This window comes from Nomia melanderi, chromosome 2 (genome assembly GCF_051020985.1).
Source record: "Nomia melanderi isolate GNS246 chromosome 2, iyNomMela1, whole genome shotgun sequence".
NCBI lineage: Eukaryota > Metazoa > Arthropoda > Insecta > Hymenoptera > Halictidae > Nomia > Nomia melanderi.
Window position 1 is genome coordinate 3,459,454 of NC_135000.1, and position 27,414 is coordinate 3,486,867.

Here is a 27,414-nt window from a genome sequence, read left to right on the forward strand (position 1 = left end):
CTCTTCAACGTCATTCGTCATTGAAAAGGTGTGACAGTAGGACGAGGAATGCACACAGAATGCAGTTAATTTTACACACGTTTAATTGCAATATCATATCATATTTACAGTGTAACATGGAACATTGTAATTACAAAAATATTATTACTAGACTGCGGATGTTCACGCCGGTTCGCGCTCCTAATTTACAAACACAGGAATTAAATAGAAACTCGTTTCCCCGTCTAGTTCTTTTTCATCGCCGCGAAAAGCACAATAGAAACATGATCAAACTCGTAGCCATTCTGTTTTTTCTTCTACTTTTCAATCGCGCGATATCCGCAGTTCGATTATTATCATGCGTCGATCATTCTCAGCGACTGTTTTCTCCTTGCTCGATTCCGTCGCCCTTAAATAAAAAAAGATCGTTTCCAATTCGCGCTCTCATTGGAAATCCTAGCGAAACGGAAGCTCACGTTGGTATATACCAGGTCTCTACTATGGCGTCGCGGACGTATATCGATCGCGTCTCGCGCTAAATATCGTGGAAAAGGACGCGAAAATTCACTATGTACATCCGACCTTTTTAGCTGCGAGCTCGAGACACCGTTCACCAAAACGTAACGCGTTCGTTCTTGCGTTCGATTCGCGGACCATATCGCGTCGCTCATGCTAGCTCCTTCCCCCTCATTCGACCCTGTTCTCGCTGGAACGAACATCATGACCTCGTAAACGACGGACGTCAACCGTCTCTCGAAATCAATTCGCCCTCCAGGCCGGTTTTACATATTTTCAAGATGCCAAAAACCCTCTGGAGATCCTCTATAACCTAAACACCTGCCTATGTCTTATCCTCTAAGTACGCTTAATCAGACACGTTCAAGTTGAACAGCTCTTACGAGGATTGAAGAAAGTCATTAAACTTCTTATTCAAATTAACAGAGGCTCATCAAGATTTCTACAAGCTCTAGACCCTTATATTCCTCGAGTCCCCTTCCATCATCTATTTCTGAAAGTACCCAATAAATCAGCCCTACCAGTTAGTATAATTACCAGCTCATTCAGCAGTAGCCTTTAAAGAGTCACTAGATCCGTTCCAACGAGAACCGTCTCAACAATTTTGCAACGAGTGATTCCCTGTCCCACTAAAGACGCTGTTTGTCATCGATGAATCAGACGTCGACGATCTACCGGGTGTCCAGGATCCCCGTCAGCCAGCTCAGTCATGATCATCGCCTGAATAGAGGTGTCTCGATGGATGAGAATGCTTTTTCCTGTTAGAATTGGCATCGAGAGCACCTGGCGTCCGCGTTCTAGGCAGGTCTACCTCCTCTACTTCCGGGAGATCTGACCAGGACGCCGAGGAGCTATCCTGCGCCTGGGCGCCAGCAACCCGCTCAGTCTCCGCGTCTCCTCGTGTCTCGTGCTAGCAGCGGTGCTGGTCTCGGCAGATGTCGCCTCGGTTGGCTCCGTTTCGCTGCTGGAGGTCTGCGGCTCCTCGGATACCTCTTCCTGGCTGGTTTGGGGAACAGGCGCTTCCGTCACTTTGCGACGGGGCAGCAGTGGAGACCTCCTCGTCGCTAGGGACACTGGTGACCTGGTCGTCGTCTTGGGATGCACTTGCAATCGGTTCCGATTGCGGAGCTTGTTCAGGGGATTCACCGTGGTGGACTTGGCAGGAGGTGGGCTGGTCTCAGCGGGCGCCTAAGCAGCACAGTGATTTGTTGGTTAGATTGTTTACGAGAAATTTGTTTGAGAGGGTTAAGATATGATTTATTTAGGGAAAGCTGTAGGAATTAGATTGAAAGAAATAAGAGAGGAGAATACTTTTGAATTTAACACGTTGACTGCTACGGTGGTCACCGGTGACCGGACCAAATAAAAATATTTGGTGACACAAGTAGCTGAATAACAACGTAATAAGAGTACTGTGGTACTAAATCGTTAATAATTATTTTTGTTACCATTTGCCTTTGTTATGAAAGAATAAGTATTACGATACAAAATGCTCGAAACTCTCATGGCAGTCAACGTGCTAACAGTACGTGTTAACTCAGTATTACTGAGTAGGTAGATTAACTGGTTTTGTATTGTTTTATATGAATTATAAGAGCATATTTTTTGAAATTCTGTTTCACTTATATTTTCGTTTGGGTGTTTAATTTTAGTCAATAATTTCTTAGAAATTTTTCTATGTTGTTTACATTACTGCGAAAGAAAATAACAATCAATTGGTCAGTTTGAGCCTGGTTTGTCATTTCTAGTATTAAATTCTAGCGAGATAATCGAATATCCAAGCATTACATAGACGAGAATTCTGTAATTGATCATTTCGACTATCTGATATTTCTAAAAGTAAATTCTAGTGGAATAATTGGGTACTTAGAAACTAGGTGAAGAAAAAATCTGTAATTGGTTACTTTGAACTATCTGATATTTCTAGTGTCACACTTCAATGGAATAATTGAATGTCTAGGAGCTAGGTAACGAAGAAATCCGTAATTGGCCATACTAACCTACATCTCTGATACTTCTAGTGTTATATTCTAGTGAAATAATCGATCGTCTAGGAACTGAATTTGAAGTACGAAACCGATTGTTGGTCGATAGTGTTGCAATACGGAACAGGAGGTTTCTCGAAGATTTCGGACAAGTATTGTTCTTTGTTCTCGTGAATTGATATTCGAAATGGAAATTATTCATGCGAGTACTCGCGGGATCGATTCTTCGAGCATGTCTCGAAAAGTAGTCGCGCGAAGTGTGTCGGCCCGTGACATTTTGCGAAAGGCCATTCGGTGAAAGTGAATCTCGCGGGGAACTTCGGCGAACGAGTCGCCACCCGGGATCGTGCTCTCGATTTGTGGAATTGCAGGCATTCCACGGTCCTTGGAGAAGATATCACGAGCTCGTAAAATCAGCCACCTGAGCGTTAGTGTCCCTGATCAGTCGAGATCTAATTGGATCGTTTATTGAATCCGAGACAATGTCTTATTTCAAAGAAAGTAATTTTTAAAGTGCAGTTCCAGCGAGTTAACTAAAATTCAAGGCCTAAGGATTAATCATTAAGAGAGTTTTAAAATCACGAACGAATGATTTCATAATTTCCTGCTTTTCCAGCATTATATTCACGCTTTAACAACCGGTACCTATTTAATGGCTTTTTGAAACCAGCAAGTTGCAGCTAACGATTTCTTAATCGAGCCTTCAGTAGAAATGGCAATTATGATCGTAAAACAACGTTACTTCTCTTTAAATTCGCACCACGTAAGAGTTTCTTTTACGATTATTACTTAAAAAAAGTTGGAGAAATCTGTTAACCTTTGAAGGATTGACATTTTTCATAAAAATATTAATGAATACTAATATTTATGAATAGTGCTGGTTTTTCCTTCCTTTTCGTCGTTTTATTTCTTATTGTAAAAATAGGTGAATAAATGATTCGTAAATAATTGTATGTACATAAAAAGATATAAATAATCAATATTATACTAATACGAAAGGATTTCGTTCTCTAAAGGTTAACAGGGTAATTCTTTGGCATACGAAGTGTTAGATGAAAGTTGAATATATAATTTAACTTCTAAGAACAAAAGAAGGTTCTAGTACTTAAGAAAATCCTTAAATTAATACTATAAACTTCAAACTCTCAAAAATCCTCAGACTTTAATCCTTCAAATTTCTAATACTAAAACACTCTCAATCTTTAACCCTTCAAATGGTGATTCCTCAAACATCTTCAGCTCCAACTCAAAACATTAAAAAATCCTTAAATTAATACCATAAACTTGAAACACTTAAAATTGCTCAGACTTTAAATCTTTAAATTTCTAATACTAAAAGACTCTCAGTCTTAAATCCTTCAAATGATGAATCCTCCAACATCTTCAGCTCCAACTCAAAACATCAAAAAATCCTTAAATTAATACCATAAACTTGAAACACTTAAAATTGCTCAGACTTTAAATCTTTAAATTTCTAATACTAAAAGACTCTCAGTCTTAAATCCTTCAAATGATGAATCCTCGAACATCTTCAGTCCCAACTCTAAACATCAATTCCAACCTATTTCCCAACACTTACTTCATGAGTCTCTTCCTCAGTTCCCTCGCCAGCCGGTTCCTCAATGGACGCCTCCTCAGAGGTGTCCGCAGGCACAGCTGGCGCAGCGGTGCTCGTAGTAGTCGGCTGGCCCGGTTTCTGTCTCAAGTTCACCCTAACGCCTCCAGGCTTGATGACCGGTGGTCTAGCTCCTGGTGCCGGAAGTCTCGATCGAACCGTAGACTTCGGCGCAGCCGTGACTGCTTCTTGAGTCGTCTCTTTAGCAGCCTCTTTAGAGTCTTGGCTCTCTTCGCTGGCGCTTGGTGTCGCGGTAGTTGGTCTTCCTCGGCGTCTGTTGATGTTCAGCTTGTTGAAGCTTGGTCTGGATACTCCGCCAGACGGCGTAGTCGCTCCTCCGCCATTGGATGGCGAGGAAGTGGTGGACTGGGCGGTTGTCCTCGTGTTGCCAGTGCCACGAAATCTGCCTCTGCCGCTGGTAGACGATGGTTTTTCAGCGTGGACTGAACTGGAGCTTTCTTTCTGCACTGCGTCTTCTTCCACGGGCTTGTGACCTGGTCTTGACCTCTTGAACCCGCCGTTCGAATTGTTACCACCGAAACGAGCTCGGGTACGCGGGGTTTGCTCTGGTGTCTCTGTGGTCGTTGTGCTACCACCTCCGTTGTTGGATTTGAACCTGCAATTGATTAGAGGCAATTTGCAATACCAGCCGTAGTGTAAACTTCTTTAGGGTATTTATAGTAAAATTGAAAATTGGGATTAGATTGTAGAGTTCGATGAAAATGAATAAAAAATTTTCACTCATTTGTTTGATAGATAAGTTATATAGATAAGATAGATAAGAATAGTTTTGTAGACAAGCTCTGGAAAACTATTAGAGAAATATTGCTTAAGATCCTAGGTTTAACATTTTCTAGACTTTCTAGAGTTTATACTCTTTTAGTATGCAACAGTTTGATATATAATTCGATTTTCTATGAAAAATCTTCATTTTGTTAACGTTCGAAAGTCTCATCTACAAAAGTTTGAAACCTTACCTGTTTCTAGAAGTTGCTGGTCCACTCAATCCGGGTCTCCTAAATTTCCCTCTTCCAGCTGCCTGAGTGGTAGTAGTCGGTGCTTCGGTGGTGGTGGTAGTGGTCGTAGTCGTCGTAGTAGTTGTTGTAGTAGTAGTAGTCGTTGGTTCAGGTGTAGTGGTCGCCGTGGTGAGGTCAATGGTAACTGTAGTACCTGAAGAAGCTTCTGTGGTAGCTGCCATGTCAGTGGTTGTTTGATCATCAGCTAGAGTAGTGCCTTCAGAAGAAGCAGCTTCGCTGCTGGAAGCTTCCACGAGATTGTTCTGGCCCTGTTGAACGAATGCGTACAGGTCCAGAGCTACTTTGTCCATGGCTGAAGGATACTCTGTCGTTGGATTGTCGGTGGCTGAAGAGACAGTGCTCGGAGAGATTGACGAGGAATCTTGTTCTTCAGAGTCCTGTCTTTCTAGAGAAGCTAGCTTTTCTTTGCTCTTTTCCGTTGAGGATGAAGAATCTTCCTTACTATCGGTCTCTTCGGCTGATCTGGAGGATTGGATGGGCTTCGATGCATCTTCATCTTCCACCTGAAAAGTGAAGAAAGTTCATTAGTAGAAGAATAATGAAGGAATAAAGAAGAAACGTTTAATAGACAGTTCAAAAGGATTCAACAATTTTAGAATTCAATTTTAATCTTGTACTCATGATTTAAACATTTTGAGAAGCAATATCTTATTCTCAATCTTATATTTATTAACTAAAATTTCAAAAATTATTTTATTCTCAATGCTCACTGAATAAAATAAACTATCCACTAATTATTATTCGAAACAATATTCTAGTTAATATTAATAAATAGTCACCTCGGTCGATGGTGTGCTCGTCAGTGGTCTCCTTCTAGTCGTAGGAGCTGGCGAATCATCAATGATCTCTTCTACTGGGGCAGGTTCTTGAATTTTCTGAGGTCTGCTTCGTCCTCTACTACTCGTTTTATCTTCGCTCTCTTCATGTGGCGTTACTCCTAGGAATCTGACTGGACCTTTTGGTAACACTTGAGGGAACTCAGGACCTTCCTGATGAGTCCTGAAGCTGCTAGAGTCCACTAGGTCTAAACTAGGTCTGGGACGGTTTCCACGAGTTCTGGATGGCTCTGTGGTCCCTGTGTTGTGGTTCGACCTTGACCTGTTTGTTCAACAGCCATTTAACTTAAATAGATAAGGTTACACAAGGGGTTAATAACATTTTTCTACGGTTTTTTGGAAAGATACATACGGTTAGGCAAAGAGTTAATACCATTTTTCTATATTTCGATGAGGTGCATGGAGTTAGGCGTAGAGTTAATATCATATTTCTGTTTTCCAAAAAGATTCATAGGTGTTAGTTATGTACCAGTTACGAGTTAGATCAAAAAAGTTATACAGTGATAAAATGAAATTAACGTATATTTACCATTGAAAAGCAAGTTTGTAATGAAGTGATTTTTTCTATTTAACTTCTTTCCTTTTGATTTCTCATCATAGTTTATCAGTAGATAAAGATTTATCAGTAGAAGTGAAAGAAACATAAGAAATTAAGTATGATCACTCAATGAAAAACCTAATTTAGATGTAAATGCATCTTCAATCAGAAACAGAACTGAACCAACACAGGAGATAAGAAGCTAATTGCAACCACTGAATTACTAACTTCTCTTCAATAACATATATAGATATATTCTTTACTTTCTCTCTAACGCTGGACAAGATTAGGATCTGAATTAGTTGTAAGAATTTAAAAATCAAGTGAAAAACTATCTCCACTACTGAAAGTAACAGATAAAATTGGGTACGTACTTCTACAGCCACAAATCACCAGACACTTAAATCTTTAGATGGCAAATACAAATGGATCAATCTAATGAAATCTTGTAATGATTATTATTAGATACAATCTACTAAAGTCTTGTAACGATTATTGTTAGATAAAAAATAAAAATGAATCGATCTAACGAAATCTTGTGATGATTATATTATTAGACACAATCTACTGAAATTTTATGACGATTATTATTAGATACAAAACAGAAATGAATCGATCTAATGAAGTCTTGTAATGACCATTATTAGACAAAATCTACTGAAATCTCGTAATGATAATTATTATTACACAAAAGGTACAAATTAATGAACCTAATGAAAACTTGATAACAGAGTTCAATAGCAGCGCAGCTAGGAGATCACTTGATGGCTAGCCTGAAGCTATCAGTTTCTCTCATCCGATTTCCTATTAATTTTATCCCCTAATTCCAAACATTTTCGATTACTAATTTACTATTCTTCAATACAGTCACACGTAACCGATCAGAACTACAAAACTGAATCAGAAAGGCACTGTTTGCAGTGTGCCATTTCGCTAGACATCAAGTCACCTCTCTACAGTATCATGTTAGAGGTTTGAATGATAAAGTTCTCCGTAATATTAAAAGACGAAATGAATTATATACCTGGGCGGGAACCTGGTGTTGGCTGGTAGCCTTTCTTCGGACACGTCCTCAGCGTCGGACAATTGTCTTCCCCTGTTACCATTTCTGTTGGGTATCACCTCGTTGCTGGCTGGCTCGACAGTGCTCCGTTCCACGCTACTGTACTTGTTCCTGTTGCTGGACGATCCGCCGCGCCTAGGCGCGGACGTCGTTCTAGAAGGAACGTCGTAAGAATTGGTGACGGAAGAGTCCGCCGAACCCGCCTTATTCTCATCCTCCTCGTCATAGTAATAATATACGTACTCGTATTCGTAGTCCTTGCCGTTCGGCCCTTTCTTTACCTGCAATTTCATCGTGGAATGGACCAATTATAGTAATCAGGGCACGTCTAGTCGATTTCAACGATTTTCAAACCGTCGCACTTGAAAGTGTTTTATTAGAAATATTCGATGTTTCCCGGTACACGTGACATTTTTTAGAACTTTGACGACGATTTTTATGTATATTAAGGAACGAAGCTGCTTTATCGAAACGCATCGATGCATTATATAAAGGTTTATATTAAGACCTATAATATCGTGTCAGACTCGTGATAAAGATTTTACACTGAATTCGAGAAATCTAAGTGTTATTTATTTTTCTTGAATATATGTTAAACATTACTTTTGTAGTATCAGTTGTTAAGCTTTGGAATAAATGTAGGCATAGAAGAAGTATCAAACTTGTTTCTTTTCCTAATGAATTGTTAATGATAAAGTAGTTGTATAGATTATATATAGTTAACACATTGCGTACCGGAAACGAGAAATCTCGTTTTCATTTGAACCTATTTTTGTAATTTAGCGAACTACCATACCATTTAAAGAAATATCAAATTTTATTAGAATTGATTACTTGTTTAATACTTATGAGATAAGATATTTGAATATGTTTCATATAGTGATACTTCACGAACTTATAAGTTGATCTCATTGAGAAATCGGCCAGTTTTCTAAGAATTAACCGGTATGCAATGTGTTAAGAAGTAATCCATAGGTCAAGGGGTTAAATATCAAAATTTCTAATTCTGATGTATCAAATCAAGTGGCGATTGAGTGAGTCTAGTGTAAAGAGTTAAATGTTATTATTCGCAACTTGTTAAGGTTTACAGTCTGAATAATTTCACTTGTAGGCGTTTGAATTTAGTCTCCGGAAATGTTTTCTTTGGTTTGTCTCAGTTTAGCTTGGTTTGTTTTGATTCACTTTAGTTCATTGTAGTTTGCTGTTACTGTGAGTCACTCTGGTTTACTGTCGTTAATATGGTTTGAGATGCTTTGTTATAATTTGATTTACTCTGTTTTATTTTATTTTATTCTGATTGATTTCAGTTTACAGTAGCTTACTTTGATTTCGTGCTAAATGCTTAGAAAAATACTTAGCTACTAGAGGTCATATGCTTCGGTAAATAGCAAACTGACCTTCTTTGATACTTTTCAATTTGATTCTAGACACTCTTAAACTTTTTGTTAAGTTTGGATTGGATTCGAGTTGTTGTTAAGAATATTTTCGTGAATATCTCGAAAATTAAATTCGACTTTCAATATATGTACAAGTGAAATTACTCAGCATCTTGATCCTAACTATACGTTTGGAAATGCTGACTCTCTTTATTGTTATAGTTTTTATTATTATACCTGGATACGCGAGTTACTGCCGGCCGGAACTAAACTGACGTCGCTAAAGTCGCCGAAGTTTCTGTCGCGGAATGACGTCTCTTTTCCGTCGTCGCGGATTATGTTCACCGGGACGAAGTCGAATCCGCGAGCCTCTCGAGGTGTCGTCAGCATCGGCATCATCGTCGTAGGGTACTCATCACTGCGGAAATAATATTAATTTCCTCATTCATCAAAATTTCAAATAAACACCAGTAAACGATGGTGTCGTTATTAGACTGCCGAATTTTTGCATTACAAAATTGTTTTTATAACATCATCAGTCAACAGTTTTATAATTGTAAGGTTGTAAAGAAGATTATTGTAAAGAAGACTTTCCATGATAGTATTGTTCTTCTAATTATATTGTTAGAAATTTAAATTTTTAAGTAAGTATTTCTAAGTAATTGACAAAATGAAGTGAACAAGTTTGAAAAATTTTCCAAAGACCAAGAATGTTTCGAATTGCAAATAATGAATTTCTTAATTTAAAGAGTTATTAGAATGAAATGTGAACAATAATTTATAGTGTTTTTCTCAAATTTTCTAGTAAATGAGATTAAATCTACTGAATTCAAAAGTCTTCTAATAACTTAAATTAAATCTAGTAAATTGAAAAATCTTCTAACAAATTAAACTACATCTAGTAAATCCAAAAGTTTTCTAACATCTTAAATTAAATCTGGTAAATTCTAAAACTTCCTAATTCTACTTGTATTCGCATCGAGTATTATTAGATTAAACACGCGTTTATAACAAACACGATTTCCGTTTCCTTTTAGCAATTTCGTAACGGTAAAACGGTATTAATTTTCTTCATTTCTCTCACCTGACACGAACTCCAGGGATCACTGAATCCCTTTGGCCCTCCGATCGCGTCCTTTGCCCATCCGTCCTCCGAACCCCATCTTCCTGAAGAACGCCTGTATCACTGAAATTCTCGAGCTCCACTCGCACTTGTCTCTTCGTGTTTGCTTTCTCATTCTCGCCGAAATCGAATCGGCGGACCGGATCCAGATTCACCGGCTTCTTATCGTAGCTCTCCAGCCACGGTATCACTTTCTTCGCGTGTTTGCTGTCCTTCGAGACCGTTTTCCTCTCCACGTCGACCACATCATCATCTTCATCCTCGAATTCCGTCCGCCTTGCTATGCTTTCAGGCAGCTTGTGAGACGTGACGAATTCTAGGGTGAGAAGGTTTCCTTTATTAATATTGGTAAATGTTAAAAATAACTTAAATTAATAAAAAAATAATAAAAATAGCAGAAAATAATAGAAAATAAAAAAGTAGTGGACGATAACAGAAAATAGTAGAAGATAATGAAAGGCAATAGAAAATGATTAAAAATAATGAAAAAATCTTTTGTTACTACTTTATCTACTGGTGAGCTATTAATAAATTTTTTAATGATTTCTGATCTTATAATAACATGATGTTACATTACTGTACTCGTGGCGACATATTCAAATATCTATTGCTCAATAAATAAATGACGATTATAAATCTTCAATAAATAATAAATTCCAATAATAATAGTTTAACAATGATAAATGTCGTTCAATTCTTTCCCAAATGAAATATTATTTTTCAACAAAGAAGGGACTCTATTTTCATAATAAATTACTGACGATAAAGTTCTAACAAGGGCTATTGCAAAAGAAATCATAGGGTAAAAGGTTAAAAAGAGGGTTTAGTAATTTTCTTTGAACAATGTTCCTCAAATAGTGATCAAATTCTATTACTCAATATCATTATAGTAATTGCTATTATTAATGAAACTTTGAATAATAAGTCTCTAGGCAATGATTGCTATTCTCCAATAAATGTTGACCAACCATCAGTGAATAACGTGTTAGTATATTCTATTAAGCAAATAATATCGTGGAAAAAGGTTTGAAGAATGTTTTCAGTAACTGTACCTTCGATTTTCACTGGTTTGGTGTTTTCAGCCGAGTCTTCGGTTAACACGCTCGCGAGGACGCAACAGAGCCTTGAACAGAAGAAAAAGTATTGGGAAATTATTGCTTACTGGCTTTTCTTTTTAAGAGGAAAAGTGGATTCAGAGTTGCATGTGATCGTTTGGATTAGTAATTGATGTCTGCAGGTTTTACTCTGGAAAAGGTAGATCTTGAAAGTATTTTTCAGTTAGACACTTAACGCATTGCGTACTTGCTAATTTTCAGAAAACTGAATTGCGCGGATGGCGATTTTCAGTGAAATCAACTTATATTATTACATATAGAAAAACTTAAATACCATATTGTTATGTAACATATTTTAAATGGATAACCAGTTCGAATCGTATTTAATATTTCTTAAAATACTGTGCTAATTAACAAAGTTACACAGCTAAGTGCCTTTATATAAAAACGAGATTTCTCGTTGCCAGTATTCAATACGTTAATATAATGTTTGCGGTAAGAAGTTATTAAAAAATTTCTCTCGATAATGAAATTCTTTCGTATACAGATGCATGCAGGTGCATAAGATTTGTTTTAGAAAGTATCAATAAGTATTAATTATATATTTAAGCATAGAAGTATAATAACTCTATATCATATATATCATTACTAAAACATAAACGAAGACATAAACTATCTTTAATTTCAGTGATCGATCATTATAGTGTAATTGAAATGTACATCGTGTTTCGACGTTGCGTAATGGAAATATGTGATCAATTTACGACCGTTGTAATTAACATGTTAACACGTTGACCGTTATGGCGGTCACTAATGACGCTTCTGAATTGATTAAGAACAATTATAGTATTGACCAGTTATTTTGAAAGTAGTGCAAGTCAATTTTTTCTTCTTTCGAGATATGCGAAGGTTTTCATTCGATTCAAAAGTATAAATAAAGTATATTAAATTCGTCAATGTTTCTATGAATTTTTTTACAATGAAGAATATTTAAATTGTTTTTTACAATAAATATTAAATATTTCAATTAACTTACTTTTACGTGAATTTAACTAAAATAATGCAAACTTTCTAGGTCATCAATGGACTGACACAACTTTCATAATTACTGAATTGTGAAAATCATGAAATTTCGATGATCTCGGTTAAATTTCACTTGAAACATAATTGTGTTTTATTCTGATTTTATTCATAAGTGAGAAATAAAATAGTGTTTTTCATTTTTAAAGTTAAAAACATTTACTTATAGTTAAACTGTTCAATGATAAGTTTATTATTATTACGAACGTAACGTTAAACACTGCTTCTCATTTAGGCCGGTTACGTGGAATTCATATTGCATTCCATTCCGTCACATTACGCTTTTACTGATAAAATTCTTCGTTACACTCTTCTATTATAACTGCTTAATTAGTCTGCGAAAAATGGACTTACACCAGTTTCATAACGAATCGTTAAGCAGTTTCATTCACTGGCGAATTACAAATTCATCAGAACATATGGATATTTTAAACTACTAAGTGTGAATTGTTTAAAAAGAGAAAGTTCACTTTAAATTATTTGTATATCTCGTGATTTCTCACCTTTTTACAAAAGAGAACTTACACCACTTTAAAAATAAATGGTCCGTGTATAAGATGATCGACGTCGAACAAAAACGTTTAATAACGTAAGTCGATGATAGTGTAATGCAAGGATTGCGACGACAAATGAGCCACCTTTTTTTAAAATACCATAAGTTCATTCTTTTCAACATTGAGGTAGTTGGTAATTAGATAGCTTATCTGAACCAGAAAATTCCCTATTTAAAAAATAAGGTACAAATACTAATATTTGGACACAAATATTTGAACCGTTTTTTAAAATGGCACAAGTCCATTTCTTCAAACATTGAGATATTTAAGGGTTTGCGTTTGAGTTAACTTAAAAATATTGTCAAACGTCAATTAGTTCTGGTAACGTTTATGAAACGTTAAATTCTATTATGCAATAATAAGTAATAGAACGGCTAAAAAAAGTACACGATTTTTCAGCTACAAACGGACTTACTCCATTTCCAAAGAAACTATTTTCACGATAACCTTCCGCAGCTAAACTTCCTTTGATCAATTTATAAGGATATCGTACGTAATTAATTCTATGATTATAAATATAAAAAGAGAATATCCATATCTCACTAAAACCACCATTAACTAATTTTACTCCAAAATTAGACTTATACCATTTAAAAAAACGGCTCAAATAGCTAATATAATCGTTGCTATTTATCTTTGCCAGCAGAAAATCTGCGTTATCGAAAACGCTCAAGATTTTCGTGGCAGTTAACGTGTTAAGCGTTAAATACGAGAATTATTCACAAGTGTAGACGCAGTGTAACGTTGGCGAGGCAACGTTCGCCACGGTGAAAGTTTGCGTCAGGCCAAGACCAGCTGGAAGCTGCAACCGACTCGGCCTGTTCCCAACGGGCTGCCACTCGGTTCTTTAAGACCACTTTAATCATTCGATTGGCCTGCATTAAAGTTGAACAACAAAACGCTCGAAAAGTTTCGAGTTTCCCGTTCCAGTCGGAACAGGTGCGTTTGCGGGAGTAACACGAAAAAAACCGGAGAACTCGGACTGTCAAAAGGTGAACTTGTAATTCCGACAGGATTCGAATAAATTACGATTTTGTAATTGCAGTTATAAGAAATATGAATATTATAATATTTATGATTGTGACGAGCGACTTTGCGCACATTAGTATGCATGAGTTGATCAACAGTACAATTGGCCAGTTGAACCGACAGTTTTCATTGACGAAAGTTTCATAAATAATTGGAGGTACTTGGAATTTATAGGATTTTCAGTTATGTTTTACATGAACTTTATTATATTAGTATGTAATTAATGTAGTTCTTATTCGATTTGCTTTAATGATTAATGTTTAATACGAATATTCTTGTTTCCTGAATATTTCTTAGATGACATAAAGGAAGAATTAAAAATTGTGGTTTATATATTTCATGAAAACTTCTATTGGTATTGTATCAGTTCGTATTGAATTAAGTTCAACTACTGTTTCTCTTTTCCTTCAAATTAAGAGAAAATTAAATTAGTACTAAGTAAACTTCACAAGAATTTCCATTGAAGCTCTATCAATTCTTATTTAACTTCTTCACATTTCTATTTCTAATTTTGAATTTCACTCATGTCGAATGATAAAAGTAAATAACACTAATCATAACAATAATAATATAAATGCATAATAAAACAAAAACAAAGTAAAATACTGACATCGAAGTATTACGTTACAAATTTTCCAAAACGACATTCAAACAATTAGTATTTCAACTATAAATATTTCTCAAATGGGTTTAATCAAAATTTCTCTTCATTAGCCAGTTAATTTACCACAATTCCCACGAAATTGTTACACTGCCATTAACAATTTAACGCGTTTCACATTTATAACGAGTACACGTTGCGCGTGGAACGGGAGCAATGGCGGCGAGTCCCGGAGACGTAAAGAGCAATTTTCGTGGCGTTGAAATAATTTGATCGAAGGAAAAAGTCAAGGCCGTCTAGTAGTCTGCCTCGGGACACACGAGAGCGACCTCGTCCTCGTTCTCTTCAAGGTTGTTCGACCGGGTTCGCCAACGACCCGAAATTTGGTGAAAATCGGTAGCGTTGCACTTAAAACGTTCCTCCGAGCTGGTCGCTCCTCGATGACTCAGTCCAACGAGCAGATCGATCGATCCGTTTCAAGTTTTTCACGAAATCACCCTTGTACTACAAGATATTTATTGAACCACCGTATTTTAAAATTTATAAAATACTATATTACTAGAATAATAAAATATGAACCATTTTTTTTAAGTGGTACAAGTCCATGTTTGGTGAAAAATGAGTTAATGGTAGTTTTAGTGGAATATAGATATTCTGTTTTTATATTTATAATCATAAAATTAATGATGTACGGTATTCTTACAGGTTGATCAAAAGAAGTTTGATTGTCAAATGTTATGTCAATAATGTTATTGTCAATAGTTTCTTTGATAGTGGAGTAAGTCCATTTATAGCTGGAAAATCATTTATTTTCTTTGGTAGTTTTTTTAATTATTATTGTATAATAGAATTTGATAAGTTTATGATTTCATAAATTTTACTCGAATTGGTTAACGTTTGACAATACTTTTAAGTTGATTCAAACGGAAACCCTTAAATGTCTCAGTGTATGAAGAAATGGACTTATACCGATTAAAAAAGAAAAACAGCTCAAATCTTTATGTGTCTAAATATTAGTATTTGTACCTTATTTTTCAAATAAGGAAATTTCTGGTTGAGATAAACTACTTTGCTCTAGTTTTTGTGAAATGATTGAAAATGGAAATCGTATGAAAATTCACGATGTGTTTTCATTATTAACCATTTTAGTTAAAAATTTGGGAAGTCTATTAATAATTGTTTATTAAATAAAGTGTTAATTATCTCTTATATGTTGTCTATATTTTCTTTCGCTTCTGAATAATAATAGATTCTCGATAATAATTTAATTTTCCGTACGGAATTTATGAATATAAGAAAATGGAATTTCAATTTGCTAGAATGATAATCTCTATCCAAATTAGTAAATAACAACCAATTTTTAATTAAAATTCGTCTCTAATCGTCTCTAATTTGCTATAAATAATTTTCTACTTGCTTTTACAAGTAATCTTGTTAGAAATAATTGAAAACGCAGTATTTGTGCTTTATACTTCGTGTTCTACATCAAACTCCAACCAAGCGATAGTTCCTCTGATTTGCAACTACTGTTTGTAAAGGAAAACTGATTTTTCCATTTTTCTCAATGATTTTGAATAAATATTATTTACGTGATTTTCAACCAATATTGAAATACGATTGGTATTTATTCCTTCTCCCTTATCTCGTAACATGTTTCTCTTTGAATGTTGTAAATATCGTTCCCACTTTTCTTTTCTGATTCTTTCCTCGAATTTTACTAAATTAGATCAATTGGTTCGGTATTCTTCGCTTAACTACAGTACTTTCGATCAACATTAAAAGAGCTAATCATATTAACCCTTTACATGAATTCAGTAAAACTTATGTTTCTTAAATTCTGCTCAAAATCTTCACCATGAGTCTGACACGATATTCTAAGACAAGAAGTTAAACAGCAAATTGTCACTACTTTTTATACATGACGAGTATACTCGTCGTAACACAAAACCTTCCCATTTCATTATGACAAGTATACTCGTCGTAACACAAAACCTTCCCATTTCTCTATGACGAGTATACTCGTTATAACAAAAAGTCCTGTCATTCCTTCGTAGCGAGTATACTCGTTATAACAAAAAGTCCTGTCATTCCTTCGTAGCGAGTATACTCGTTATAACAAAAAATCTTGCGATTCGTTCGTGACGAGCATACTCGTCAAAAACAGCTAACTGGTTAAAGGCGGCGCGTGAGCGCGCGCGCGCGCCCGCAAGGTCGATCGGTTACGATCGATTACCTGCGACGAAGGAGAGCGGCTTGTAAAATAAAGGCGAATATCAAGGGCTTCACGTTTCTCGAATGGACGATTATCATCCTGTCTTCTCTTTTTTTTTTACCTCTTTCTGTACGGCGTGCCGGTGTTTCACAAGTTTCCACGTCCTTTGCCTTTCAGGGAAGGTCGCGGCACGTCTCTTTCTCTTTCGTTGTCCGTCTCGGACGTTCTCTTCTCCGTTCGATATAGAAAGTCGATGGGTTCGCGGACCCGAGCCCGCGACATTTACGAACGCGATCGAAAGGAACGGTAAATATCCTGTTTGTCGCGCGCGTGCGTCAAGCCGTACTTTAATACGTATTCTAATCACGTATTCCTTTCTTGCCTTTGAATCGCTGATTGATTTTCATTGCCTCGCGCTCGTGGAAACATGCAAATTATAAGTTATACTTATAATATATAACTATTATTCTAATTATTATTATTACATTATTGTTAATATTCTCGTTTTCGTTTGGATTGACATAGTTGGGTGTTTCTTACCCAAAGCAATTTATTACTTACATATTAAATGATAACTGAGACTTTATTATAGTGAAGAAAAATCACGATGATCATGAAAATGAATAATAAAATAATTATTATTATATATAATGGTTATTATTATTATTAATTAAATTTATTATTATAAGTTGTAATACACAATAATATACTTATAATTTACATTTTTCCACGCACACGATAACACGGTTGCACATTTTCCACGAAACACGGTTATAATATGTAAGTGTTAAGGACTTACGTAATCGGAGATAGGATTGAGGCGTAGAGTTGAAGATAAACTTCAGAAACGTGAGGTAAGGAATGAATGGAATGTATGAAAGAAAAGAATTAATGGGTCTAGGGTACAAATGTAAATCAAGTCCACTTTTCTTGACTTTGAAGCTCTATCTATCTTATAAGTATTGGTTGTAAGTAACATAGCAAATGATACCTAGATGTCATATGTGTTGTATAACATTTTGCTAGAAGTGGATAGTAAATCCTGGAGAATCTTAAGGCAAATTAGTGGCACACTTAAGATTACCATAAGTAATTAATTCTTTGATTGATTAATTCTAATGTGTTTTAATTGATTACTTATATTTCGTTTTAATGAATTAAATTTACTGTGTTTTAATTAATTCTAACGTGTCTTAATTAATTAATTGTAGCATGTCTTGATCAATTCATTCTAAGGTGTTTTAATTGATTACTTCGAAATTCCTGAGTTCACTTGGAGTTTTACGATCAAGTTCCTCGATTAATCGTGTGTTTAAAAGTTAATTAAGAATCCCATAGTTAAATGTTACTTGCGTGTTTAATTCTGAATTTCCGAGTTAATTTGAAATTCCAAGATAACCTGTGGGTAACAGAGAAATCTGAAGATTCATTATTCATCCTAAGTTTCATGGTTAATTTCGAATTCCTTGATTAATAGTTAATATTTAGTTTCCCAATAAAGTATAAGATCTAGAAATTATTAATTCGAGTCCATCCATGAATTTTTAATTTCAAGACGATGCCCGACTTCCATACTTCGTATGTTCATCCCACGATCAACTTTAAGTTTTATAATGAATTTCCACTTCTACAATCTACTCTGAATTCCTTTATTAACTCTCGATTCAACGACTAACTCCGAGTTCCTCAGTTAATACTGCCTTTCACAATCGACTCCGAGTTTTCCAATTAATTATAACTTCCTTCGTCAATTCTGCCTTCCGTAATTAAGTCTATCTTCCTCAATTAACGTTGACTTCCACAATTAACTACAAAGGTTTCTCAATCGATTCTGAAAAATTCTTCCTTCAATTTCTCCAAGATTAGGTCTATTACGCCATCCCATAAGCAATGTCGTTTTTTAAATACCAACTTCTAGTGTAATAAAATTAATAATTACGGTTTCTTTTAATCGTCAACGTATTAACCTTTTTCAGTTTTTCAGTTAACTTCTTCATGCCATTTGGAAAAAATATCTTACAAAGTGGGTGAGAGACGACGTTACTTATGGGGAGACCTAATATCAGACTGAATTACCATAAAATGGACTACGTGCCATATATGGAATATCACGATATTAAAAAATTCTAATGTTGCCATCTATTACATAAATCAGGCAATATTAAAGTATTATTAAATGCAAATAAATATTAAATTGTACAATGTTCATTATGTTAATTTTCATGGATATTCGGGTTTCAAAGCCACCCAATTAAAAACATTAATTCGTTCGTTATCAATGTACAATAATATATCTGTGATGGTGACAACCTCGTATTTTACGCAAAGAAAATAGAATTCACACTGCAAAACTTGTTATTAAACAAGATGCAAGAGTTAATCATATTTAGATGAAACATTCCATTTAGGGATTCAATAACTCTTCTTATCTTCATTTTTTCAATATTTTATTTAGAAGTTCTGTTGGATTTCAATAGAATATTGAAGTGAATTACAAACGAAACATTACATTGCAGATATATATTCATCCATTTCTACCACGAATTATCATTATTATATCTTCTTCTTTGAATACCTAGAAATTTCCATGGTTTTACTTTGTTCATAATTTATCCAAGAATGATTGAGTATCTCTATTTATATTGCTAGATTCAGAAATAAATACACTATTACACATCTTTCTATTATTATGGTTTTCTGTATCTTTCCACGTATGCATGAGACAATGTCAATTCTCGTTATGTTTTATATTAAAGATTTAAATCTAATTCTTATCGTGATTATTACTGTTCGTGTTATATATATTCTCTTTATTATTCGGTCTCATAACTAAGAAAAAAGACTTGCTGCACATTTCCTACATATACATGTCTTATCAAGCTAACTTATCCACTCATATTTTCACTCATTCGTACATTCATTCCTTTACATTATTAACCCTTTGCACTCCAGAGGTGACTCTCACTCACCACCTGATTTCACACTGTAAAACTATAAAATTTGATATTTAATATTCTACCTTGTATAACGCATCAATTTGAGAAATATTGAAATAAAATAGCTTTGTTCTTCAATGTACGTATAATTTCTCTTCGAGTTAGTTTCACAAAATATCATTTCTATCTCATCAGAAAGTGTTAAAATATTTCTGAAAAACTTCGGAGTGCAAAGGGTTAAATATTACACGTGCCTTTCTTTGATTCTTATTTTTAATTCTATCCCGATTTAATCTTATCCTAACATTCCTTCCTTTTTGTTCCTTCATTCCTCTTTTCTCTAGTTTTCAATTTCTCGTAACCACTCTACCACCCTCTCGTCCATCCTTCCACTCACTACCTCCTCGATGTTCATTCCTCTTTTCATTTCTCTACAGTGCAGAGTCTACACTCTCTCATTAAATGCTCCAACTAAGTTCTCCATAATTGAAACAGTCATGGAGAACCGAATTGAAATTATAACTGTTAACACGTATGTAGATATATCAGTTCTGTAGTTATATAAAAATGCTCACTGTTTATTAATATTTTTATATTATTATAGAACCGATGTTAAATATAATAAGCATAATAATAAATATAATTGTAGACAGCAGTAATCGGAACGTTTTTGACTAAGTGGACTTATTAATAACCAGTCAACAACTGTAACGTTTTGATTGCTGCAGTCTACAATTATGATACATCCGAAGAATACGTAACTCTAATTGCTTATATCTCTAGAACTATTGATTAATTACACCCAATATTTTGCATATATTAGGAACATATTATCATCTCACAAAACACTATCAGAATCGAAATCGGACAATCGGGAACCTTCTCTTATCACAGAAAATTCAAGTCATAGAGGTGATGATAAAAGAATTGGTACAGAACAAAGAAGCGCTGAAATCATTTAACAGAAGAATAAATGAACATTGAAATAATCATACTAATCCAGAAACGATATTTATAAATTAAGCCCAGCTTTTTCGTTCAACAGAAAACTTCAAATTATACCAACAAAACTAAGAATTGGACACACGAATCTTTCTTACTGCTATTTTATTAACAACAAAAACGAACCAATGTACAATCGATGCAACACAGTGAACTCAATCGATGACAAAGAAAGGAAAAAAATATCAAATAAATGAATGTTCAAATGAGCAATCAAATGAAGACCTTAAAAGAGTAACCTAAACAGTTCACTCGTGCTCTAATATTTTGAAATTTCTAAAAGAAATCAAGATACTACACACAGTTTAATCAGCCAACCACAACTAAGGAATGAACAATACAATTATACATAGATAACCCATCTGCATAATTTAAAGTAGTTGCCAATGGCTCAGTTGGGTTGACGCAACTTAACCCGTTAACCGTGAAATTTAGTTTCAAAAATCTCTCATTTTGCACGCAATAGAATAAAAAAATGACGTGTATACTCGCCAAACCCAGAACGAATGCACCTAGGGTACATTTTAACGAAAATTCAAAGCAAAATAGAGAAAAATTACAAGTTCATCTGAAAAAATAAATAATTCATCGTTGAAAGGTACCATTTCAATCCCTACCATGACGTGTGTACTCGTCAAACCCAGAACGAGTGTACCTAGAGTACATTTTAGCGAAAAACCAAAGCAGAACAAAGAAAAATTACAAGTTCATCTGAAAAAATAAATAATCCATTGTCGAATGGTACCATTTCAATCTCTACCATGACGTGCATACTCGTCGACCGCGGTTAGCTGGTTGAAATACAGGCTAAAAGAACAAAAAAAGAGAACGATCCACCCTCGCACATCCTCAGAACAAGAATCCCCGCGTCTTCGCGAGGAATTCCTCGTGATTCCATATGGAGAAAGCCGCGTCTCGCGCTCGCCATCTACGTAAGCACCGCTAGGCTACGTGGGCATGTATAAGTACCACCTCCGGCAAGGAACACGCGCGCACAGGCGCAGCGCGCGCGGACTCCTTACGTAACCGACAACATTACCTCGCGCCGTGCGCCTATCGCAAGTCGGTAAATATTCCCCTCGTTTTTTTTTCCTACCGCTCCTCCCCCTGTGCTCCTCTTCTTTTTCCCTCTCGCCTACGAAACCAGCGACAACGGCGCTAAACGCGCGCGCAAACAGCGGGAGATGCAACCTTTCGAGGGAAACTTTCTCTATCCGCAAACGAAACGAAACGAAACACGTTGCTCGTTCGTTATGGTCACGCGACACCCGAGGATCACTTGTTAGACGGTGGTTTTTTTTCGTCTGTTTCGTTTTACAGAAGTTTCTAGGGAAACTGGATCGAGATTAGGATTTACAGGAGCGCGACTTGTTGCACGGGGATCAGCTCGGGTCCCACGATTCGTGGGTAGCATCATCTGTCGAAGTTCGTTGGGCAATCTTCGTTGCCAGGGAGAGTCACTTTCCTTCGCTGAAGAATGAAGTTTAGAGAGTGCCGGATGGTGGCAGTTTGTTTGCTGTTGCTGGTGACTGTGCACAGGTTTCGGAGTCATTGGAGGGTTGGGTTTACCGGATGTTTGATGGTTGCTCTTGGAGAATGGGGATTTTTGAGTTGGTGTTTTATTCGGGAAGAACGGTGGGTGGAATGTTTTATTGTAGATTGTAGTTTGGGAATAATTGGGTTGACAAGGAACAACGTTTCGGAAATAATTGATTTGGGAAGAGATACTGTTTGTAATTAATTCATTTAGAGGGAAATAATATTTTTAAAATAATTCATTCCAAGAGAAACATTGTTTTAAATTAATTACTTTGGAGGGGAACAACGTTTGGAAAATAATTTGTTCGAAATGAAACAATACTTTATATTCATTAGTTTGAAAGGAAACAGTGATTAAGAATAATTGGTTTGAAAAGAGATATTATTTCAAATTAATTCATTTGGAAGAAAACAATATTCCAAAAATAATTAATTTAGAAGAAAGAATATTTTAAAAATAATATATGAAATACTGCGAAAGGAAAGCACCATAAAATTTGTTTATTTTTAACGAAGTGTCACATCACTGAGCTTCCTTTATTTTATTACTATTTTTTATATTACTCTTTTTAGTATTATTATTATTTATCTATTTCACAATGTAATATTTATTTTAATATTAACATTCTTTCGTTTCTGTTTTCTTTTTCTAGATTTGCATGGTTAATCAACATCCTCTGAACACTTTACACAACTTTCCAATGGCGGTTGTTTTTGGTAAGAACCACAGACATGTTTATCAATTCCCTTAAATCCTTTCATTACACTTTACTACTAAGTCTTCTAAACATTTTACCCACCAGCGATTTGTCGATAATCTTTTAGAAAACACACGATTAACAATTAAAGATTCCTTAGCAAATATTTCAATAGCAGTAGCAATTATAACCATGAACCATCAATCTCTTTCAGATAAAATAAACAACTTTTTCGTAGTGATTATCCAAAATAATATTTTCAGTTCATTTTCTAGTACAACACGGACGTCGAAAAGTTTATTAATAAATTCTCGGTAGGTAAAGTATTAATATAATCAACTGATAAGTGAAGTCAGGTGAAAGAAGGCAAGAAATTACGTAAAATCATTGAAAATATGGGCCAAAATGGACCCAGGCAACAGTTGGCTAGCAAGAACATGCTTGAGATGAAAATGAGAGCGAGATCGAGCTAGATCCCAGTCCATTGATCGCTCCGCAGACCGAGACCAGCCGTGATTTTTAATTAGACGGTATCGTGCTACCGTGTCACGGAACGATTTCCTTTGGTTGCAGGACAAGTTCTTCCGTTTTCAACACTTTCCTTCTCTTTCTCGTGGCTTTGAATTTTTCCTTCGTTTCATAGATTTACTTACACAGTTATATAGTTCAGTATTTTAATATTAACACTTAGGCAACCGTTTATAAATAACTGCACCTGTAACCGTTTCCATTAACTTCAATTGAATTCATTCAACAGGTTTTATTCAGAATTATGTTTCATAAAGCAAGAAATGAATTTATCGAATTGCAAGTTTTGCGAATTTACTTATCGTATTCCCAGTTTAGGACTTACTAAATAAGAAACCAATAAATAAAATAAATGGCAGTTCGTTGCTAAGGGAACAGTGGTATATCTCTTCATTCGATTTTCTAAATGTTACAATACACTTAATATAGTTATGAAAATATCAAATCATTTACGACTGTAATTTATTTAGAGTATTGCAATTTGTTCGGAGTCGTTCAGATTTTATTTATTAGTACTGGAGTCTTGGTTTCTCAAGGAAAAGTAAAATTGTACGTTTCACGAGGAAAACAGAAATGTATTCTATACCATCCTATTTTCTTCTGTTATTTCACACAAAACCGTTGTTAAGAGTTAAGATGAGTTGATTAGATGAAAAACAAACAAATTAATTACCTAGAACCATTTCAAAAGGTTTATATCTTGTTTTGTATCGGAATCGTGGAAAAGGTTAATTACTAATTCATTTATTCTTCATGCGATCGTCGACAGTTCTGTTAACTGAAGCGTTGCTAACTTATTATGGTATATTTCTCCTAATTATAAATGAATAAACGAATAAATGTACGTTGTTAATTTTATCGTAGCATTTTTGTTTCTACTTAGAAATAAATAAAGAAATATATAGGTAAATATTAATATCTATAATATCTAATAATGATAGAACTAATTTTTCCATTAATATACAGAATAAATAAATAAATAAATAAACAAATAAATAAACGTTGGTCATCTCAATATTATATTTATCTTCCAATAAAAAATAAATAAATAAACATTACTAATCTCAATATAGTACTCATCTTCTAAACAAAAATAAGTAAACGAACAAATAAATATTACTAATTATATTACAATATAATACTACAAAATCAGCAACGAAATAAATCAAATACTCCAGAAATAATTCCCAAACACTGAAAAACCAAAGGAAAATTCAATTCTTGCATCGAACAATACACGACCGGTTCGAATAATCGAGTTTCCATTGTATCTGACCTCTTCCAAGAGATCGTTTCGTCATTCTCCGTCTACGTGACGATCACACACACACAAACATACGCGCAAACATGCGCACACATATTTTTCGTGAACCGTAGACGAACCGTTAACGAGCCGAGAAATTTTCCCGTTAACGAGACCGCGTGCCACGCCACGGACTATGAATCGGTTATAGTCGGTGATCTCAGAATGATTGTTAAAACATGCAGAGGAAAGCGATCACGGTTGCGAAAGAAGGCGATTTCTGAACCAACCGATTGAGAAACAGGACACCGTGACTGACTTTCGAGACGTGCGTTCACGCATTCTGTGCTGTGTCCCGATCCTAATCTCGTGAATCAAAATGGACATTACGCTTATCGGGGCGCAAGTCGAGGCATGAAAGACATGTTTCGAATGACAGAAATTGGAAATTGACACGTTGCCGCTGGGACCATTATTTTTCTTATTATTACATCATAATAAGTACGTTCTTGTAGTGACGCGTTTACACTAGAACTTGTAGTCTTCTTGGCAATTACTGATATGTTAACAGTACTCAATATCCAGTGTGCTTTTGAAAATTGTTAGATTATAAGACCCCGTTTCAAGAAACTTGAATAATTTCACTTAAACACTGTAGCAAATTGAAAGAATTGAAGAAGAATGTATTGTTACAGTCTTTCTAAGGATTGTGTATGAACAACAATAAATGCTAAGTGGTTCCAGTGTTAAGGAACGCGTGTCGGCGTCGGAATTATCGATTCGGTTATAAACAATCGGTTCTGGCGTTGTAAATAGAGCTCGAAATCTAACCGCGAACACCGCGTATCTCGCGTGAAAGGGTTCTAAAGATAGGAAGGTAATGCTGTTTGTCTACGCGACATTAAATTGCGACCAGTTTTATTCCGCGGACTGGAAGCTGTCTGCGAGTAACGCTGCATGTACACTTGGCTATTGTGTTCTATTAGATAGATAACAATTTTTCTTAAGGAATATTGTCAAGCGAATAGACAATGTAAACCGATGGAGTTATTTCTAGATCAAAGTTCAATGCACGATTGGTCGTATTTTTATAGGGATGTACTCAAGTGAATACACAGCATAAGCTGTTATAAGTAGTTCAGATAATGCAGTTTAAGGCCCAATTTTAGAAGTCTAGTTTAAAGTTTTTTTGATTAAAGTATGTTACTCTTAAGTAATGTCTGAGTTAATGCGAGAATTCTACTTCGAAGTAGGCATTGCAGCTTAAGGCCCAATTTCGAAAGAGTAACTAAAATATTTTTTCATCACTACTGCATACATAGCCTGAGATACTGAAGATAGTTAACATACAACTGGACAATTTCACTTCTAAGTGGGCCTGGGACTTAATGCCCAATTTCAAGGGACTGATTCAATCCTTCCTCGATCAAACAATTTCACTTCCAAGTGGTCCGAGTCTGAACAAACTGGCCAATTCTACTGGGCATGTAGCGTAAGGCCCAAATCTAAATCTGTCTTAACTAAACAATTCCATTCTCAAGTGGGCATACAGGCTAACTCGCTAATTACGATTCAAATATGAACTAAACAAACGATCTCACATAAATTAAGGCCCAAACCTTCGACTATAGCGATTCTACTCAAGTGAACACATATTGTAACTTAACACAATCCTATAATTCTCCTCTCAACTGAACACAGCCTATCAATTACCCCAATCACACAGTCCCTCCCTCAAGCGTACATTCAGCCGAGACAGGACCAGGACCCAGCACAAAACCGCATTAGTGTCCGGGCCCCTTTACCTAAATCTAGTACTCACAGTAATGCTTTCAGCCACATGTCGAACAGTCCCGTCGGTCCCTAACTCGAATCAGTCCAGCTCCTCCGAAAGATCTGTTGCTCCTGCTCCCTGGAGATCTTCGTTGCGAAAGTACGCGGACACTGCGCGATGCGGTTCGGATGCGGTTGCGCTACTGCGAACGAGAACACCGATCAGCAAATATCGTCACCGGACACTCGCGACCATCGTTCGTCCACTTCGTCTTCTAGAGTCAGTCTTAGGCACCCTGTCCGCCTGCTGGCCCGATCCTTCAACGAGTACCGAAGGGATCGCGCGCGAATCCTTGCGATCGAGATCCCTTACTCTCACTCTCGGTGATCTCGTTCCCTTAACCGGGACGAGTGAGAGAGATCGTGTACGTGGCCTGTCCGTGTGTGCCCGTGCGTGTGTGTCTCTGTCTCCGGCCCAGCGACAGGAAACTCTCGGTAGAGAAAGAGAAGCAACGGGGCCCCGGGTGAAAAAACGTGCTCCGAGCCGCGGAGTAAAAGTAAGAGGTAGCCGAAGGACGTGGTGAGGGTATGAGAACGGCGGCGAATGCAGGCCTCTACTTATACGCCACCCACCACGGCCGCCTGGAGCACACCCCACTCGACCCATGAAAACTAGACACCGCGTAGCTCTCCGGGCTCGGACACGGTGTACGCGTGTCTCGGGATACCGACTGTTCGGTCGCTCGGTGAACCTGTGTTGGATTAGCGGACTCGTATGGTCTTCGTGGGTGAACGGATAGGTCTGGGTCTGGTTTGTGGGACGATTGGTGTTGGGGTTTTGGGGGTTTGAGGTGGAGATAGGATTCTTGAGGATTTAGCTTTGGGATTTCGTTTGTCTTCGCAGGCTTGTGACCGTGAAGAGTTCCTCTGGGGTTTGGGGGTTCGAGGTGGAGCTAGGATTCTTGAGGATTTAGCTTTGGGATTTCGTTTGTCTTCGCAGGCTTGTGATCGTGAAGAGTTCCTCTGGGGTTTGGCGTGTTGAGGTTTGGAGCTAGGGCTTGTTGGTGTTGTGTCCTGGGAGTTGTAAGAGGATTTT

General features: G+C 36.1%; 2 protein-coding genes across 6 annotated transcripts in view; one reads left to right on the forward strand and one right to left on the reverse strand.

The window, feature by feature from the left end:
* The window catches only part of LOC116425946 (uncharacterized), a 262,805-nt gene that overhangs the window by 7,281 nt on the left and 228,110 nt on the right, over positions 1-27,414 (forward strand). For 2 of the 4 annotated variants that reach the window (XM_076374563.1, XM_076374565.1), the window contains exon 3: positions 22,730-22,793. The exons of 1 other annotated variant lie outside the window; for it this stretch is intronic. The gene's annotated coding sequence lies outside the window, so the exon portion shown is untranslated. Of the gene's footprint in view, positions 1-22,090; positions 22,173-22,729; positions 22,794-27,414 lie in introns of those variants that run through there. One more of the 4 variants, XM_076374568.1, reaches the window with a different exon arrangement.
* LOC116425948 (uncharacterized) lies at positions 102-26,892 on the reverse strand. Of its 2 annotated transcripts, XM_031974308.2 has the most exons (10): positions 26,368-26,892; positions 11,121-11,191; positions 10,030-10,384; positions 9,183-9,363; positions 7,813-7,850; positions 7,531-7,722; positions 5,912-6,230; positions 5,073-5,635; positions 4,060-4,711; positions 102-1,683 (listed from the first exon to the last, which is right to left on the reverse strand). In XM_031974308.2, exons 1-10 carry the CDS (start codon positions 26,385-26,387, stop codon positions 1,312-1,314), a joined length of 2,763 nt encoding a protein of 920 aa, XP_031830168.1. In that variant the 5' UTR covers positions 26,388-26,892; the 3' UTR covers positions 102-1,311. The 2 variants fall into 2 exon arrangements, with proteins under 2 accessions (XP_031830168.1, XP_031830167.1); XM_031974307.2 differs by having other exon boundaries at positions 7,531-7,850.